Source organism: Chinchilla lanigera, unplaced genomic scaffold (assembly GCF_000276665.1).
Source record: "Chinchilla lanigera isolate Chin_1 unplaced genomic scaffold, ChiLan1.0 scaffold00041, whole genome shotgun sequence".
Taxonomy (NCBI): domain Eukaryota; kingdom Metazoa; phylum Chordata; class Mammalia; order Rodentia; family Chinchillidae; genus Chinchilla; species Chinchilla lanigera.
In genome coordinates this window covers 5,797,668-5,814,925 of record NW_004955442.1, presented here as the reverse complement: position 1 = coordinate 5,814,925, position 17,258 = coordinate 5,797,668, and the positions used below count along the sequence as shown (strand labels likewise).

The window sequence follows — 17,258 nt, the reverse complement described above, 5'->3', positions numbered from 1 at the left end:
CCCGCCCACCTCCTACAACCCCGGGACGCCCTGTTCCCAGTCCTACTGCGGAGTCGTTTGTTTCACTTCTCTATCGCCAGGCCAGTCCTCAGTGACACTGGGGTCTGCAGTAAGGGGGAGGAGAGCAAAGGAGGCAGGACTGCGGCGGCCAGGTCACCCTGCAGGGAGATAGCACTCAGAGACAGGTAGCCTGGCTCGCAGTTTCACCTTAATTCCGGCTGACATCGCCACCCAAAAGGCTCCTTGATCTTGGAGGAGGTGGGGCGATGGGAAAAGGAGCTGACCCCTGTGGGACAAAGGGAGAAATCCACGCTAGGTTCAAGGCCACTTTAATCTAGGTGTCCTGGAGAGACAACTTTCCACTCATATTTCAGGGCCCTGGAGGGACCGACTTCCTGGTTCTGTCCTTGGCAGAGCTGTTGGGGAGAAAGATGATTCCAACTAACCTGTTTGATAGGTACCAAGAAAGGTCTCCTTGGAAATAGCATCTAGCCTAGGGGTACCCAGTTGTGGGGGTAACAGCTCCTCAGTACATGCGCTACCTGTATAAATTCCAGGAGGGAGTGGAAATGCATACTCCTGAAAAGAGAGAAATGTTGATTTTTTTTTTTTTTTACTAGCCTCTTCTAAGCGATGATTTTCAGCCCTGCTGCTGTTTGGGATCACCTCTAATGCTTAAAAACAATCTTGTCACCGGGGCCTCCACTCTTGACTGCTTAACTCAGAATTTAGCACCTGTACTTTGAAAAGCTCTCCAGGTGATTCTGATGTTCAACCAGTCACTACTAAGGAAAAAGAACTAACACCTGCTGAGCATAGTGCTGGGTGCCAGGCATTGTACCAGAGAGGGGGTGGTGGTGGTGGTGGGGTGTGTGTGTGTGTATGTGTATGTGTGTGTTTAAATGCTCATTCTCACAACTACCCTATGAGACAGGTGCTATTTTAACTACAATTTACATATGAAAAAAATCATGGCACAGGCCAGGTGGCTTGCCCAAAGTCACATAGAAAATTGTGCAATCTCTAGTCCCCTGGCTTCACGCTGTACTTGGGGCAAATGTTTTCAGATCCAACCTCACAATCTGCGGGAGCTTCCCAAGGCACAGACGCTTGAGTTTTATCCACAGAGATTCTGAATCAATAGGTTTGGAGTGGGCCCCTGAAATCAGCTTTTCACAACCCCCTTTATCTCAGAATTACTCTGAGATAAAGTGATCTACACTTTGGGGAGACACTAGTCTTGGATTTGGGAATATTTCACAGAATCAAGAGATCACTTAATCCTGGAGAAAGGAGAAAGGCCAGTGTGACTCTCTTACTTACATTCTGTTGCTTGCTTGTCTTCTTCTTGAATATAACCTTTCTGTGGTTCTTGGGCTTCCCCAGGTTCCCTGCACATGCATCACGCACTGCTTTTGAAGTTAATTTTCTGGAGTCCCAGGGTGGTAGTTGGCTCATAGCTTTTGTCTGATGGTGCTAAGGGATACTCTGGTGGGGGCTGGCCCACCCAGCCTGGCAGCAGAGAGGCTGCTGTGAGGCAAGGCATCGCTAGGTAAAATTAACCTGCCAGCCCCAGCCCTTTAATTTTTGTCTGGAGCTGTAACCTACATTAAAAGGGGGTTTATTCTCATTTGCTTAAAAGCACCTTCTCTTCAAGGATGTGGGACATGTGTGCTCCCATTGCACTTTACCCCTGCTGACCAGTACATTTGTGTTTCCAGCAGAGGCCTCTAGCATGTCGGTGTATAGGCGCAGAGTCCTGGGCATATGGTCTTCTTCCTTCTGAGCTGATTAGGACTGAGAAAAAAAGAAAGACAGCCATTCTGGAAGGGTGGAGGCTTATGTGCAATCTTGTAAGAACTATACAAATGCCCAGCCAGCAGCTGTGACAGCAGTCACAGGCAACCACTGTTTACTGGGAGAGGTGACTGCCAGTGGTAGCCAGCTATGGTTACCAAAGTATCATGATATGTTTTATTTGGTCTTTAAGATATTACTATTTGAGCATTTTTGTTTTAAAGTTTTCTGTAATTTCTTCTTATGAGCAATTTTAAACATACAAAAAACTTGAAAGAATAAGAAAAAGAGCTCAAATGTATCCTTCATGTAGGTCAAGATTTCTTAAATTTGGCACTGTTGACATCTGGGGCTTGATAATCCTTTGCTTCAAGGGACTGTCTTGCACATTGATGGATGTTTATCAGCATCCCTGGCCTGTACCCACTAGATGCCAGTAGCACGCACCCTATACCCCACATCCCACATGTGGTAGTAAAAATGTTCTCAGATATTGCCAGATGGAACAGAGGGACAAAATTACCCCCACTTGCGAACAATTAATCTCATTTTTTTGGTGGTACTGGAGTTGAGCCCAGGAGTTCCATACCACTGAGCTATATCCCCAACCCTTTTATATTTTATTTTGAGACAGGGTCTTATGAAGTTGTCCAGGCAAACCTGGACAAACGTGCCAACCTCCTGCCTCAGCCTCTTGGGTCCCTAGTATTACAGGTTTATGCCACCATTCCTGGCTCAACTAATATCATTTTCACAATTATTGGTATTTTGTCATTGCCATTTTGTTTTATGGTTCTCATATTCTCTGTAAATATTTTTCTTTTGTTCTTTTTTCTGTCTCCCCCCCAACTCTTTCCCCCTATTTCTTCTTTTAGCTGTAACATTTGAAAATAAATCGCAGACATGACAGTACCTTAATACTTCAGTGTAGTTCTCCTAAGAATCAGCACATTTTCCCATATAACACAATCCCATGACTATATCCAAGAAAAAACACAAATTCCATGCTATTGTCAAATATGCAACATATCCGATTTCCCAGTCATACCAGAAATGTGTTTTAGAGTTTGATTTTTCAAATCAGGATCTAATCAAGGTGCATTGTATTTAACTGTAAAATCTCTTCATTCTCTAAGATGTACATGTTTTAAAACCAGTTTAGAATCAGCTGTCAATATCTTAAACCTGGGAGATTTCAAACAGAAACCTAATTTCTGATTTCTTTTGAGAATTTGGCAGGTCTGGTGAAATTGTATCTGCATTTTCACCGGTTGTGGCTAAGGGGTAACTTCCCTTTTTAGGAAGCTCTTGAGTTGTCTTGGTCACTCCCACCCTCTTATTCACTCAGTTATGTCACCTACAGGTTCTGGAGAGTCGGTCAGGCTGCTCTGAATGATGTGGGCTCCGTTTACACTCCCTGCAATTTAATTCTAGTTCAGCCGCTTAATAGCTGTTTGACCCTGGAAGGTTGTTCTACCTCTCTGAGACTAAACTCATCTGTAGATTAAGCATTCACTGAGATCCAGTTGTGGAAAGCGGCTAACATGAGAATTGTCGCATGGTCCCTGCTCAGCAACTATTACCTTTCTCTTAACTCGTATTATTGAAATTTTTAGCTCTAGTCTGCAGAAGAGAGTGATGTTGTAGTCCTGTTCTTGGTGCCCAGGCCTGTGACATTGGTCAAGGTTCTTACCCTTTCTGGACTGGCATTTGAATCTGAGCAGGAGAGGTTGGCAGGTTCAAAATAGGATGAAAGGCTTGTGCATGGCTAGATTAAATGCATTGCAGTGTTGTCTAGGTGATGTCGAAGAATCTTTGCTGGATTTGCAATCTTGCCATAAGCTTATGTGTAAATTCTCATTTACTTTCACACCCCTCCCCCATGAGGTAGGCTCTATGACAGTGTGCCATTTGCAGAAGCACAGACTGCTTTCCAGGAGGGTGAACAAACTCCTAGTGAGCGGAAGAGTCTCACTTCAAACCCAGGCAGGACGAGGCAGGGCACAGGTCTTCCACCACTAGGCTGCCCTGCCTTACACAAACCTGCAGGACTTCCAGTCTTCTCAGATCACAAAGAAGTGCTTGATGGCCTGCAAACCGCAGCATGTGCTTGAGGGCCACTTCAAGGAACCACTGTGAGATCAAGTCTAGGAATGCTTTCTGCCTCTGCCCCTGGCAGGGCCAGATCTCTTGGTGGATTCATTGGTGAGAAATGACCTTGAGGGCAGAAACGTGTTTGAAGCTCTCTACCCTTAAAGTCAGCCGGGAACACATGCCATTATTTTGCCTACCTTCAAACAGAATAAAAAATCTAGGTGGCAAATTGCATAGTGTAGTGTCCCATCTGTTTTTTAAACATACTTTAGAAGACCTGGGATCTCTGGTGAAGAAATGGCATCAAATGACAAATACCCATCTTTCATTTGCCTTTTGTCTTCTAGTTTCCCTCCTGGCTCTCTATCTTTCTACACATCTGTGCTTATCCAGTGGCTTTGACCAGCTCCCCAAGCTAGAGAAGCCCATGCATGCATATACTACTGGCCACAAAAAGTCTCTAAATTATTTTTCTTGCAGGATATGTTTGCTTCTTCTTGAGGACTGAGACCTCGCATTTCACAAGTCTACTTTATTGATGTATAAGTTATGCAATAAAATGCACACATTTTGAGCATACAGTTTGATGAGCTCTGACACGTCTGAGACACAGCTGCACCTCTGTAACCACTATTCTAGAAAGCTTACTCAGGCCCACCACCATTGCATTCTCAGAAAATCAGTGCTGCTGCCTGTGCAAGAGGCAATGCTCAGGAATCCTATTCATGTATTTAAAATTCAGGATACAGTTTGAACATTTGGGACCCCTGGAGGCTTTGAAGCAAGGTACTGGGACTTGAAATTTAGAAATAATGGGGTCTCATGTTTGTACACTGTAGTTAAAAGAAAAACAGTGCAATATTTTCTTTTTATTCTTTCAGACAGGCCAAGCTCATTCTCACATTAGAGCCACTGTGCTGGCCCAAATTCTCTTCCAGCAGACTTCTGACCCCATCATTCAGGGTTAGGCTCCAATGTCGCCTTCTTCAAGAACGCTTCCTGACCACCCAAGCCCCTTCTTCTGCACACACTCTAGCCCAGCCCTCATGTTTCTTTTACTTCATTTTGTGTTATGGTCTGAAGTTACTAATTTATTGGCTGACTAGTTTACTATCTGTCTTCTTCCATTATCATTCACTGTAAGGGGTGCAGGGACAGTCACCAGCGCTTCCAATTCACAGCTGTGTCCTCAATCCCTGGAACAGTGAGAGCTTTGCTTTCTTGTGCCTTGGTTTGTGTAGCAGAGGAAAGTAGTAACCCCCTCCCCATTTGTTCATTCATCCATTTGATAGGTATTTATTGAACATTGTCTTGTGCTTAGTACTGTGCAAGGAACTATGAGAACAGTGGATGGTATAGATGTGATCCCGACCCTTACAGAGCCAATAGTCAAATATTGGGAGACAGGTAGCACACAAAGAAATGTACACATAAGTTGTCATTAAGTCAAACCTTGTGAAATGCCAACAGTCAGTCATTTTTATCCTCAAAAAATGATAATGTGTTAACATAATTGTCCTGAACTGGGTTGAAGGATATCAAGAGATCAAAGTATAGCTTTTCCAGGATGGTACTTGTATTAGGCAGGGTTCTCCAGCAAAACAGATCCAATATATCTGGAGGTTTATTGTAAGGGGGCGGAAGGTCTAAAATCTGCAGGGCTAGTGTCTCAGTTCAAGGCTGAAGGCTGCCAGGCAGGCTGCTACAGAACCAGAAAGAGCCTGTGTCCTAATTCTGAGGTTATCAAGCAGTAGACTTCTGATTTGGAGAGGGGTCACCTTTTGGTCTATCAGACCTTCAAGAGATTAAATGAGGCCCACCCACATTAGGCCAGCAGGCTGCTTTATTCAGTTTACCATTTTAATGTTCATCACATCTAGAATGATGAGAAACATAAGTATCCAGAATGTTTGATCAGATATCTGGGTACAGGTGGCCAGTCTATAGGTATGTTACCCTTGTCATCACAGTTCCCTTAGGAGATTGACACTTAGAGAATGAGGTTTGGGGACCAGAACCATCTTCATTATTTGGAGGCTTGAGAGGAATCTCTGGCCCACCTCAGATTATTAGATCAGAATGTGAAATTTGACAAGGTCTCTGGGTAATCTGAATGCTTGTTAAAGCTGCAGAAGCATCCAAACTGTGTGCCACACATAGATGTCAAATCCATAGGCATTTTTTTCATTTGCGACATAACTGGTTCTTCCCATTGTCTCCCTCATTAAAATTTTTGACATTCCTAATTAAAATGTTTGTATTATGTACCCAAATTTATGCACATTTGTTTTACTAAGAACACATGCATGACCTATGAACAATTACTAGGTAAGTTATAAAGCATAAGAATGGAAATTTTAAACTGAACTGAAGGTAAAATAAACACTTTCAAAGTCTGTTGCTAGTTGTGATGACTTCCTACTATCAGTAGCTAAAACCTCAAAGCATAATGTGCATGGAGGGTGACATTCTTCATTAATAAATAAGAGTATTTTTTTGTTGTTTTTATTTTTCTTCCCGTATCAGGAATCAAACTCACAACCTTTCGCTTGCCAGGCAGATGTTTTTGCTGCTGAGGTAAATCCCCAGCCCCCTAAATAAGAGTATTTTGAATATCACTCATGAGAGTTTCAATTATTTTTGGCTGATGGCACTTACATCTGAATAGACCATCACTGTTTTAACCTTTTGAGGAGCTGTTGGAGAGGAGAGTGGCTCGTGTTTTCTCGTGCATCCTCTACCAGTGATTTTGGCAAGGGGGCTATTTTTTAAGTCATGTGTCTGTTTGGTGATGGTTAGCATTGTTGCAAGTGGACAATTTAATCTGTACATACATTTTGGGGGGCCACGTATGTCTGTAAAACAGGACAGATATCCCAGTGAGGGTGGTGTTGGCCGTTACCTTCCTTGATTGAAGGTTCCTGATGCCTGTGATCTGATGCAGGTGTTCCAAATATAGGCACCAACATCAATCGATGTCATTTAATTCATTTCTCATTTTTAATAACTGAAGACCATACACCAGAGTCCTGACATTTCCTTTTCCATGCCAAATTTTCGTGCTTTGGAGACTTCTTATCCAGGAAGTGAAGGTCTCTAAGAATCCTTATCTCCACTGTATATTCAGAGAATGGTGGCCTTAGGGTAAACTGTCCTTGGGCTTTGAAGCTGGGATTTCATAATTGTCAGTACTCTAAGAGAAGCTCAGGGCATCTGCAGATGGCAGTGCTGCCTAAGTTCATGGTGGCCATTCTGAACCCTTCCTTTGCTATCTTCTTGAAGGCTAGAATATTTTGGAACTTTGGGGTGAACCCTTGGGGAATATGGTGAAAGCTATGACTTCCTACTCAAGAAAAATGCACAAACAAATTTTCCATTCAATTACAGAGGAATTCAGCGGTCCCTTGAAGCTCAGGATGAAGAACCTGTTTAGAAGTGAAAAAGGCAAGTTAGGTTTGGGAGGCCTCTGTCCTTTGTCTCCAAACTTCCTTCCCTGCGGTGCCCTTGAGTTGCAGACCCTGCTTGCTGCACAGAGGTAGGAAGGAGCCGGAACTTTGATTTCAAAGACATTTAGGACTGCAACTCCACTGTCTCTCCACCAATTAGCCGAGTTAACTTGGGTAGTTTTTCCACTCCGAAAAATGGGTTCTGATAATCCACACCTTTGCATACTCCCCCTTTTGTTTGCCCTCTTTCAGCTTTATTGGCCTTCTTGCTTATTCTTGAAATATCTGACCTCTTTCCTGCCTCAGGGCCTTTGCACTTTCTGTTTGCTGTGCCTGGAATGCGCATCGCCTCATCTTCACGTGTGTTAGCTTTCTGTGACTGTCAGAAATACACGAAACAATCAACTTCTGAAGAGAAAAAGTTTATTTTGTCTCACATTTGTGGAGGTTTTAGTTCATGAACAGTTGGCCTAGTTATGTGTGAGCCTGTGGCAGGGCCGCACATTTTGGTAGGAGCATATAATGGATCAAAGCCACTCATTTCATGGCCAGGGAAGCAAAAAAAGAGAGGAGGAGACCAGGGTTCCCTGATCATCTCCAAGGCCATGTCCCTCAGCGACCTGTAGACCTCCCTCTGCACTGCACCTCCGAAAGGTTCTACCACCTCCCAAGTGAGCCAAGCAGGGGACAAGGCCTTTAACACAGAAGCCTTGGGGGGACGCCCCAGGCCCAAACTGTAGCAACGGATGACCAGTTCCTTCTCCCTTCTCATTCAAATGTTATCTCTTCCTGAACTCTTCTTCTGACCGCAGCATCTCCACTTAGAAGTTTTAAAAATGATTCAGTGATTTTTATTCACAGCATTGTGCACTCAGCACCACTATTTGCCTCCAATCTACTATCTAATTTTAATAATGTTTCATCACCCTAAGAAAGAGCCTTCTCATATCTATTAGCAGTCACTTCCCGTTCCCTGCCTCCCACCCCCAGCCTCTGGCAAGTACCACTACACATTCTCTCTTTACAGAACTGCACATTCTAGATATTTGCTATGCATAGAATCATAGACTTTGAGGTATGATAAAAATATGGTTGATGTTTAAATTAAAAAGTTTATTACAGTAAAAGACACTTTGCCATTAACCTCCCTCAAAATACTCCCCCTCACATTGCCCTGCCATTTTCTGAAGTTCTAGAAGTCCTTTTTATGTGTGTCTTTAGCTGTGCTCTGTGGCTGCCTCAATTTACTGAAGCAATTCAAAACACTTACCTTTCATGGTCATTTTGATTTTGACCAGAAGTCTCGTGATGCCAGATCCAGTGAAGAAAGTGGATGCAGACACATTGTAATATTTTCACAAGCCTACCTTTCTGTTGGATGCTCCTTGGTAGCAGTCCTCACCATATTTTTGATCATATCCTGTAGAGACACCCAGGAGAGCGAACTTCTAGAACTGCTTCAGGAGGTGGCAAGAATAATAGGATAGGTGTGACCCAAGTGAGGGAGAATATTTTGAGGGGAGGTAATGACAACGTGTTGCTGTAATAAATTTTTAAATTTAAACAGTCACTGTATATTTTGATCGTGCCTCATTACGCAGCTTTTTGTGTCTGGCTTCTTTCACTGGGCGCAGTGTTTTCAAGTTCCATTCATGTTGTAGCTGGTGTCAAGGACTCATTCATTTTCATGACTGAATAATACCCTGTTTCCTATTATTCCTTTTTGTGATCATTCGTGTTAATGCAGATTTGGATTGTTTCTAGTTTTTGCTGGTGTGAAATACGCTGCTTATGCATCAGTCTTTCTGGATTGTATTACTCTTTGTTTGCTTGTTTATTTGCAGCCCTGGTTTATTTATTTAACATGTTTATTTTTTATTCTCTCCCATAGAATATAAGCTCCAGGAAGGCAGCGACCTCGTTCGTCTTGTGCACTGCTGTATCCCCTGGGCCTTGTATCATGCACAGCACATAGTAGACAATAAATACTTGTGGAATGAACAAATGATTGAGCTCTGTTGTTATTCTCCATCTCTTAGTGGATTTTGTCTTTTCCTTCAATTTATGTGGGACTCTTGCTGTGCTGATCTCGGTCTCTTTCACCTCTGAGACTTCTCACCAGCTCTAGTTCTTGCCCTATGATATTACTGCACCATGCTTAGGCATTCCCTGAGGTGCAGGACCTCTACTGTCCTAGCATAGTCTCAAACTTGAATGTGTAGCAGCCACACTTGGAGAGCTTGTGAGGATGCCCTTCATGGGCCCTGGTCCTGGAGTTTCTGACTCAGAGGTTCTCCATGGATGGAGAAATTTCCATCAAGATCCCAGGCTGCTGATGCCACCAGTTGGCAGTCCATGGTGTGAGACTCACTGCTGTGGTGGGGTGGACTTCTGCAGAGAGGCTGGGGCTACTGAGCTCATAGGTGGTCTGTGTGGGGCTCTCCCAAAAGCTCATCTTCCTTCTCTGTCTTCCTGTATGTGGATTCCGAGGGTGCTGCTTAGCTGGGGATATCTAGGTATACCCTAAAATATGGCACTATCACTTGTGGGTATGTAGACTGGGAAAAATGCTCTCTGATTGAAGAGGAGGGCCTGTTAATTGTAGCGTGGTTCACAGGGTTCAGGGAGCTGTTGACCTTCTAGATGTCCATAGTCAGGGAAGTGGTAAGCAGAGCTGATGATCTCCTGGACTGTAATGAAGCAGCTGGCTGTCTGTAGCTGGCATACATTTGGTTGGTCGGTCCCTCCACCTTACTTGTTGTTGCATGTGGAGACTGTCATCCTTGCAGGTGAGTGAAATTTGGGAACTGCATACAAGGGGATACTACGCAGTGATTTTGAGGGCTGAAAGAAATGCACATGCAGCAACATCGCTGAGTCTCCTGTTTGCATAAGCAAATGGAGAAACACTGACGTATATGGTTAAAAACACCATTTATGTAAAACAAAAGATGCACAACACCTGCTATGTCATAGATCTTTTAGGGACATTAATATACTTACACATGCAATAAAGGCTAAAGTGGATAAGTGTATTGGTAGGCCTGATTTTCGGGTGTGTTTCCTGTTTGGCAATTGTCTTTCCTCTGTTTTGTATGCAAACGCTGAACTTGTAAGCTTACATCTAATTGTGAAGGTCATTGGTACAGTTTGAATTTTGTTCCCATCTGAAAACAAGAAAATCTAAAGCAGCGCAAAACAGACTAGTTCGATCCTTGCATCACAACTTTCTAGTGGTGTGACTTTGATCAAGTTTATTCACCTCCGTGAACTTTTGTTTGCTCATCTGTAAATGAGTAATAATTTTTATAAAGTATTTGTCTGCTTTCTTAAGACATGTAATATGATTAACATAGTGACTGGCTTATGGTAAGTACTCACTAAATGTTAGCTGTTGTTTCAAATATTGGGTCATTGCTATACATGAAGTGATGAAGTGTTGGCATCTGTGTTAGACATAAAGGAAGAACTAAATCTATGGGGAGGAGACAAGATACATGTATTTATCGTTAACCCACTCAGCAGTTTATGGGGTAGATAAATACTGTTTTTTTATTTTATTTTAAAAATAAAAGGAGGAAAACATTAACAGACAGACAACCTTTTACAAAATAGCAAAAGAACAGTACAAACAATACAGAGTTACAAACAAAGTGGTAGGAAATTAACAATGCTTGTTGTATTACATATTGATACCTTCAAAGTGGTTTCTCATGAAAACAAATAGAGACATGCAATATTGACCAATCAAGGACTCATTAACAGTTTCTTTCAGCAAAGAAATAGAAGACAGTAGATTAACTATGTTAACTATCCTGTATATACATACATACAAAATTTTTCCTTTCTCTTCTCTTTTCCCACATCCCACTTGCCCTTTAACCTTGAGCATTTTTCTATCATTTCACAATGTATATCATACCTCCGAGTTTATATTAACTCTTTCAGGTTGTACACTAGTGAGACAATGTGGTGCGTGCACATGCAGGTCTGATTTATTTCATGTATGAGTATGGTCTCTAGTTGTGACCATTTACCTATAAAGGCCTTGAGTTTATCTTTCTTTATAGCTGAGTAATATTCTGTTATATAAAAGTACAGATAAATACTGTTACCACACCACTGTTGTGACGAGCTTGTGAACGAACCCATGTGCAGTCATTATGTACTCTCTGATTGAAGTAATTTTATTTGTTGCTTGTATGTTTTTTTTCTGTCCCACTCTCATGTGGAATGGTGCCTCCATGGGGGGAGTGACTTTGTCTTTTGTGCACAAGGACACTGCTTGGCCCACGGCAGGTACGTGACATTGTGTTTAGATTTAACAGATTCCAATTCTTTCTCCTTTCAGGGCACTTGCAGACGTCATGAGGCCACAGGGCCACTGCAACACTGATCACATGGAGAGAGACCTTAACATTGTTGTTCACGTCCAGCACTATGAGAACATGGACACAAGAGCCCCCATAAACAATCTGCGTAAGTACAGCTCCATGGACCATTTCTAGTTGCACATGGTGACCTGTGCAGTGGTGACTTTGCCAAATTTCATGGTGTTTGTTTGAATCAGTTAAGAGCTTCTCTTTGTGGATGAGTTAAATATTTTATTTTCTCTTTACTATATGAGACTGAATTTGGCATGATCAGATTTCATGTGGTTGTTTTCTGTTAAATAGGATCCTCTTCACTGGTTTCTTATGGTTGGCTTTTCTGTTAACTAGTAGACAACTTGATGGACTCATCTTGATCATTCTGTTAACTAATGGCCCTCTTGATTTGTTAATCGTGGTTGGGTACTTAGTCTCTGCTTCATTTTGTTGGTTTATTTTGACTATCACCTCTTAGACAATAGTTCATCCACTTGACTGTCTGACTCCTGAAGTAGACCAGTTGATACTTTTCATTTAATTGAAAACTTATATTTAATTGTTTTCAATGAAATGCAAGTTCAAAAGATTAAAACTAGAGTTTTATAAAAACAGTGCACAAAACGCTCTGTGTGTGTGGAAGGGGGCAAATATTGACTTGTGGTCTTGATGGTTTGGAGTAAGCATGCAAGATTCAACAGTAGCAAATCTGGTTCCATTGTTCTACCAGGGGGAGAAAGCTGCTTTTGCTACTGCTTTTCAATAGGTCTTTTTCAGCAGCCAGAGCATACATGGGGATCTTGGTATACTCCCAAAGGATTTTTCCCTTTTAAAGGTCTGTATATACAATATACATTATGGAGCTGATGTTCTGACTAATGGGACTAATGGGAGTGTAAGAAAAATAAGATTGTTTAGTTTTTGACAATTGCATACTACTGTGGTTATTCCTGGTAATTATGTTTTCAAGTAACCCCCATATTAAAGTAATGTGGAGGGCTTGGTTTAAAATAACAAAACCCAGACAATTCAGAAGATGCATTTAGTTATGGCTGAAGCTTCCTGAAAACAGAAACTACTTTGGTGCTGCACATTTTTACAGTCTGGGTGTCCTTTGCTGGAGCTCTGCTGGAAGTTGCATGGCTGTTTTATTTGCTGAGTCATAGTCTTGGACTGTTAGGAAGCAAATTTGTATGTTCAAGAGGTCCAGGAAGAAGCCTGCAGAGTTTAACCTAGGTGAGGTGAATTCTCTGGTTTGGCGTGGTGATAATTCTTTGTGATTTTAGAAATTGTTGCTGTATGTTAGCAAAGTCAGGGTTTACGTGGGTTGAAAAATGGATCACCAAATGGGATATTTTTATTGTATTATATTAAATAAGTTGGCATTATTTATTTATGAATCAGATAATAAAAGTAGTAGAAATAGCCACGTTTTAGAGCAAAATATATCAGCAGCTGGAGGTTTTATGACCAAATGCACATCCCCAAAAGATGTAGTAAATTACACCCACTTTTACATGGTGATTGCTGTGTTCAGTTTTGGTTTTGATGGAAATTAACACCTTCTCTTTCAGATGGCACCGATAGTAAACTGAACATAGATGTATGTGTGTCCCAAATATGTTGAACATAGTTATGGAGCAGAGATACTGACATGGTACAGGGTTCCTGGCTATTAGAAATGTCTGCTCATAGGTTTCTCACTTGAAGTTTCAATCTCTAGGATGATTTTGAATCACTGTCAAATGAAATAACAGATTCATTGAAGTTATCCAAGTTTCATCATTCCATCAGGTGAAAGGTCAGGGAGACATTACTGAATACAGCTTAAATAGGGGACTTTTGTTTAAAGTTACAATGAAAATAAATTACGGCTCAGAGATAGATGTTTAGGTACTAAGTAATTCACAAGTATCCTGTGGCAGCCTACCTTGATTTATTTATGATTTGTGGTTTTGGTCTATATTTTTGCCTTAGTAATTGGTGGTCTCTTACAATAAGGGATAAAGTGTCTTATAATAGTCTAGTGAGTGGAACTATACTGGAACATTCCTGGTCAACCTCAGGGAGTAATGTCACACACAGTGTGTTCTTATAAGAATTGCTACAGTTGCTAATCTCATATAATATTGTCACGTTGACCCAGTCCTTTTTTTCTAGCATTTTTGAGACTATCTGAATCAAGAATAAGAAGCATGTAGCATGTCATAGATTTATGTCATTAAATTTAATTTATGTAGCATATCAACTCAGTAGTTAATAGTAATAAGCATAGAGTTTTCTGGTAATAGCTTATCCTTTTATTCATATACAGGAGCTAATTACATATTATAGACAGAAAAAATTTTATATTTATTCTTTATCTTCTGAATACTGACACTAGTTCACACATTCTGATCTTTCCTTTATGCTTGGGTCAGATGATAAGAGAATTAACATCTAACGTTGAAAACTAGGTGTTTGGAAGTGATGGTGGGGGGATGGAAAATAACTTGGGCAAAGGCAAACTAAGAGGAAAGGGCTCCCATAAGGGCCAGTTTTTGCCAGCTTTTCTTAGTAAATTTTTTGGAGTTGATTTTTCCTGGGATATGCAAGGCTTGCCTTTTTAAAAAAATTTTCTTTTTAGAGATAAAAGAACCAAAACATATTAACAAACACAGACATAAATAAAACAACCTAAAAACAATATAGAATTTCAGATGAAGTGGAAAGAAATTAACAATGGTTGCTGTATTACATACTGTTATCTTCATATTGGTTACTCTGATAAACAAATACAGACATGTAAGAATGATCAAACAATTAACTATCAAGTGTTCCTTTCAAAAAGCAATAGAAGGGGCTGGGGATATAGCTCAGTGGCATGAGTGCTTGCCTGGTAAGCCTGAGGTCATGAGTTCAATTCCTGGTACCGGAAAAAAAAAAAGAAAGCAATAGAAATTAATAGTACAATTATCCTGGCCATCTTGTATGTGTATATATACACTCCCTTTCTTCTTTATTTTCTCATTTCCCTCATCCCAGTCAAGACTTGCCTTTGTATCTAAGGGTGGATTTTTCTTCAACTGATCCTGTTCATGTTCTTTCCAGGCATTCAGTGATATTGCCTAAAAATATTTAGGCTGATAATCAAAAGGACTTCGACCTCTTTGATTAACAGGATGTAGATTCCAGTGAGATAGTGATTTTCTGCAAAATGCTCCTCAGCTTCTGTATAATTATAGTTTGCTTTTGATGGCACATTTTGTCCTTAAGTTCTACGAACACACTCTGCCTCTCCTGCTCCAACCTCCATTCAGTCTTCTCCAGGGTAGGAGATGTGGATGAGGGGCTGTGGATAAAACTGGACCCATGTTTTCCAACTTGCATTATCACAATTTTTGAAGTGGAACTTCTGTTTTGGAATAATCTTTTATTTACATAAAAGCTGCAAAGATTATACACAGAGTTCTGCACACCCCTTACCCACTTTCCCTAATGTTAAATCTTTCATGGGCCTTTTGGCAGAATTAGGGAATCAGCGCTAGTAAATTCTTTTTAGCTAAATATAGACGTTTAAATTTCACTAGTTTCTTCATTCATCCCTTTCTGTTTCAGGGTCAAATCTGGGACACCATGCTGTCTTTGACACAGAATCTTGTAATGGTACAATTTTAGTTATACAATATAGTAGTATAATGATGTGGTAAAGATAGAAGACAACACTGAATAAACCTATTGCCACAATACGAAAATGGTCTCCCAGCATCTATAAGAACATCCACATAAAGTTACTTACTTGGTCGGTATTGGAGTTGGACCCATTACTGCCTGGAACATATTTATGGGACAAAATACTTGTATGTCTCTGTACACATGCAACTCTACTTTGGCATTTGGTTGATGTCACATTATTTTATAACATAATGTGGGCAAGTGAGGTCTCCTCCAAACTGAGGACAAATGCTAATTTGATGTCTTAGGACACAGACTCCATTAGAAAGAGCAGGCTTCTATATTCTAGCCTCACTCCCTAGTCTCCTAGGATGATTATTTTTAAGTAGATTTACAAGATATCAAAAATCAGATTCCTAACTGAATATCTGAAGAGTTTATGAAGCTCATATTGAGGTTCATTCATTTATCCATGTTCACCAAGGTGCCTGAGATATCCTATACTTGATTTTTGGAAATACCAGCGGGGGTATTTCCAAATACGTTTACAAACTGGGGGAAATTTCCTACCCATGGAAGGCAAAAAGCTAAATATAGATATCAGAGTTTATAAAAACAGAAAATGCCTAAAGCAGTATAATATTAACAGTGACTCCTATGGATAGCTTTAGAAAGCCTCAACACAAGTAATCCTCAAAACCTATTGTTTTCACCATCATAAAGATGGGGAAACTGGGGCTCAGAGAAGTTTAGTGACCTGCCTAAAGTTTGTATAGATACAAATTGGTAGAACTGGGATTTAAATCGATCCAGTCAGACCCCAAGGTCTGTGATTTTAATCAGCAGCTCTATAGTATGTCTTGTGGTACAGGTGTTTGCAGAAAGTGTATGTCTTCATGATAAGTGAGTGGAAGCATCCACTGGCACTCTAGGAAAGAGATCTGTTTCCAAAATGTGCATCTAACTTATCTTGTCGGAGCCTTGTCTCAGGAGGACTAGCATTTATTGAGCACTTGCTGTGTGGCAGGCACTGTGCTAAGTGCTTTGAAAGTATTGGCTGATGTAGTACTCAGGACACTTCTCATATAGCCAACCTTGTTTCTGCCCACATCATGTGGCTCCCAAGCTTCTGTGAATCTGGCTTCTTCACTTGAACTTCTTACCCAGATTGCTATCTCCTTGGAAAGGCCTTTCTTGCTTATCTCTGGCCCCCAAGTCATCAGCTGTTCCCCATTTTTGCATAATTTTCTTTACAGCATTTTGTTTCCTCTACAATTGTATATTCATTACTTTATCCATGCTTTTTCCATAATAGTGTGAACTCCAGGAGGAAAATGCTTTGTACTGTCACAGCTGTACTCCCTCACCAGGAACAGGACTGGGTTGGGGCAGCAACTCCGTAGGTGTTTGTTCGATGAGTGAAAAGCCTACGGGATAAGTATCATTGTTCCCATTTTATGAACAAGAAAACTGAGGTTCATGGAACTTAAAGAACTTATCTAACATGATGACTGAGATTTGTTTTAAAAATACTCCAGAAAAAATATAAAATTGTAGGGGATGGAGATGGTAGATGAAACAAAATTGGAAACTGTTGCAGCTAGATGACAGAATACTTGGGGAATTATAATTCTTTTCCTCTATTCAACATAGTTCTGGAAGCATTAGCCAGAGCAATTAGACAAGAGAGAGAAATAAAAGGAGTAAGGATAGGAAAGAAAGAAGTGAAATTAGCACTTTTTCCAGATGACATGATACTCTACATGGAAGATCCCAAAAACTCCACCAAAAGTCTCTTAGAATTAATAAGCAAATTCAGTAGCATAGCTGGATACAAAGTCAGCACTAAAAAATCAATAGCATTCCTGTACATAAACAACAAACTCACGGAGAGAGAAAT

The 17,258-nt window shown here is 40.8% G+C and overlaps 1 protein-coding gene across 2 annotated transcripts in view; it reads left to right on the top strand.

Annotated features, from left to right (window-relative positions):
* Shisa9 (shisa family member 9) overlaps window positions 1-17,258 on the top strand; it is a 279,705-nt gene that overhangs the window by 2,151 nt on the left and 260,296 nt on the right. For both annotated transcript variants that reach the window (XM_005391146.2, XM_005391145.2), the window contains exon 2: window positions 11,689-11,816. In XM_005391146.2, the coding sequence (XP_005391203.1) occupies window positions 11,689-11,816 (128 nt within the window). The remainder of the gene's footprint in view (window positions 1-11,688; window positions 11,817-17,258) is intronic.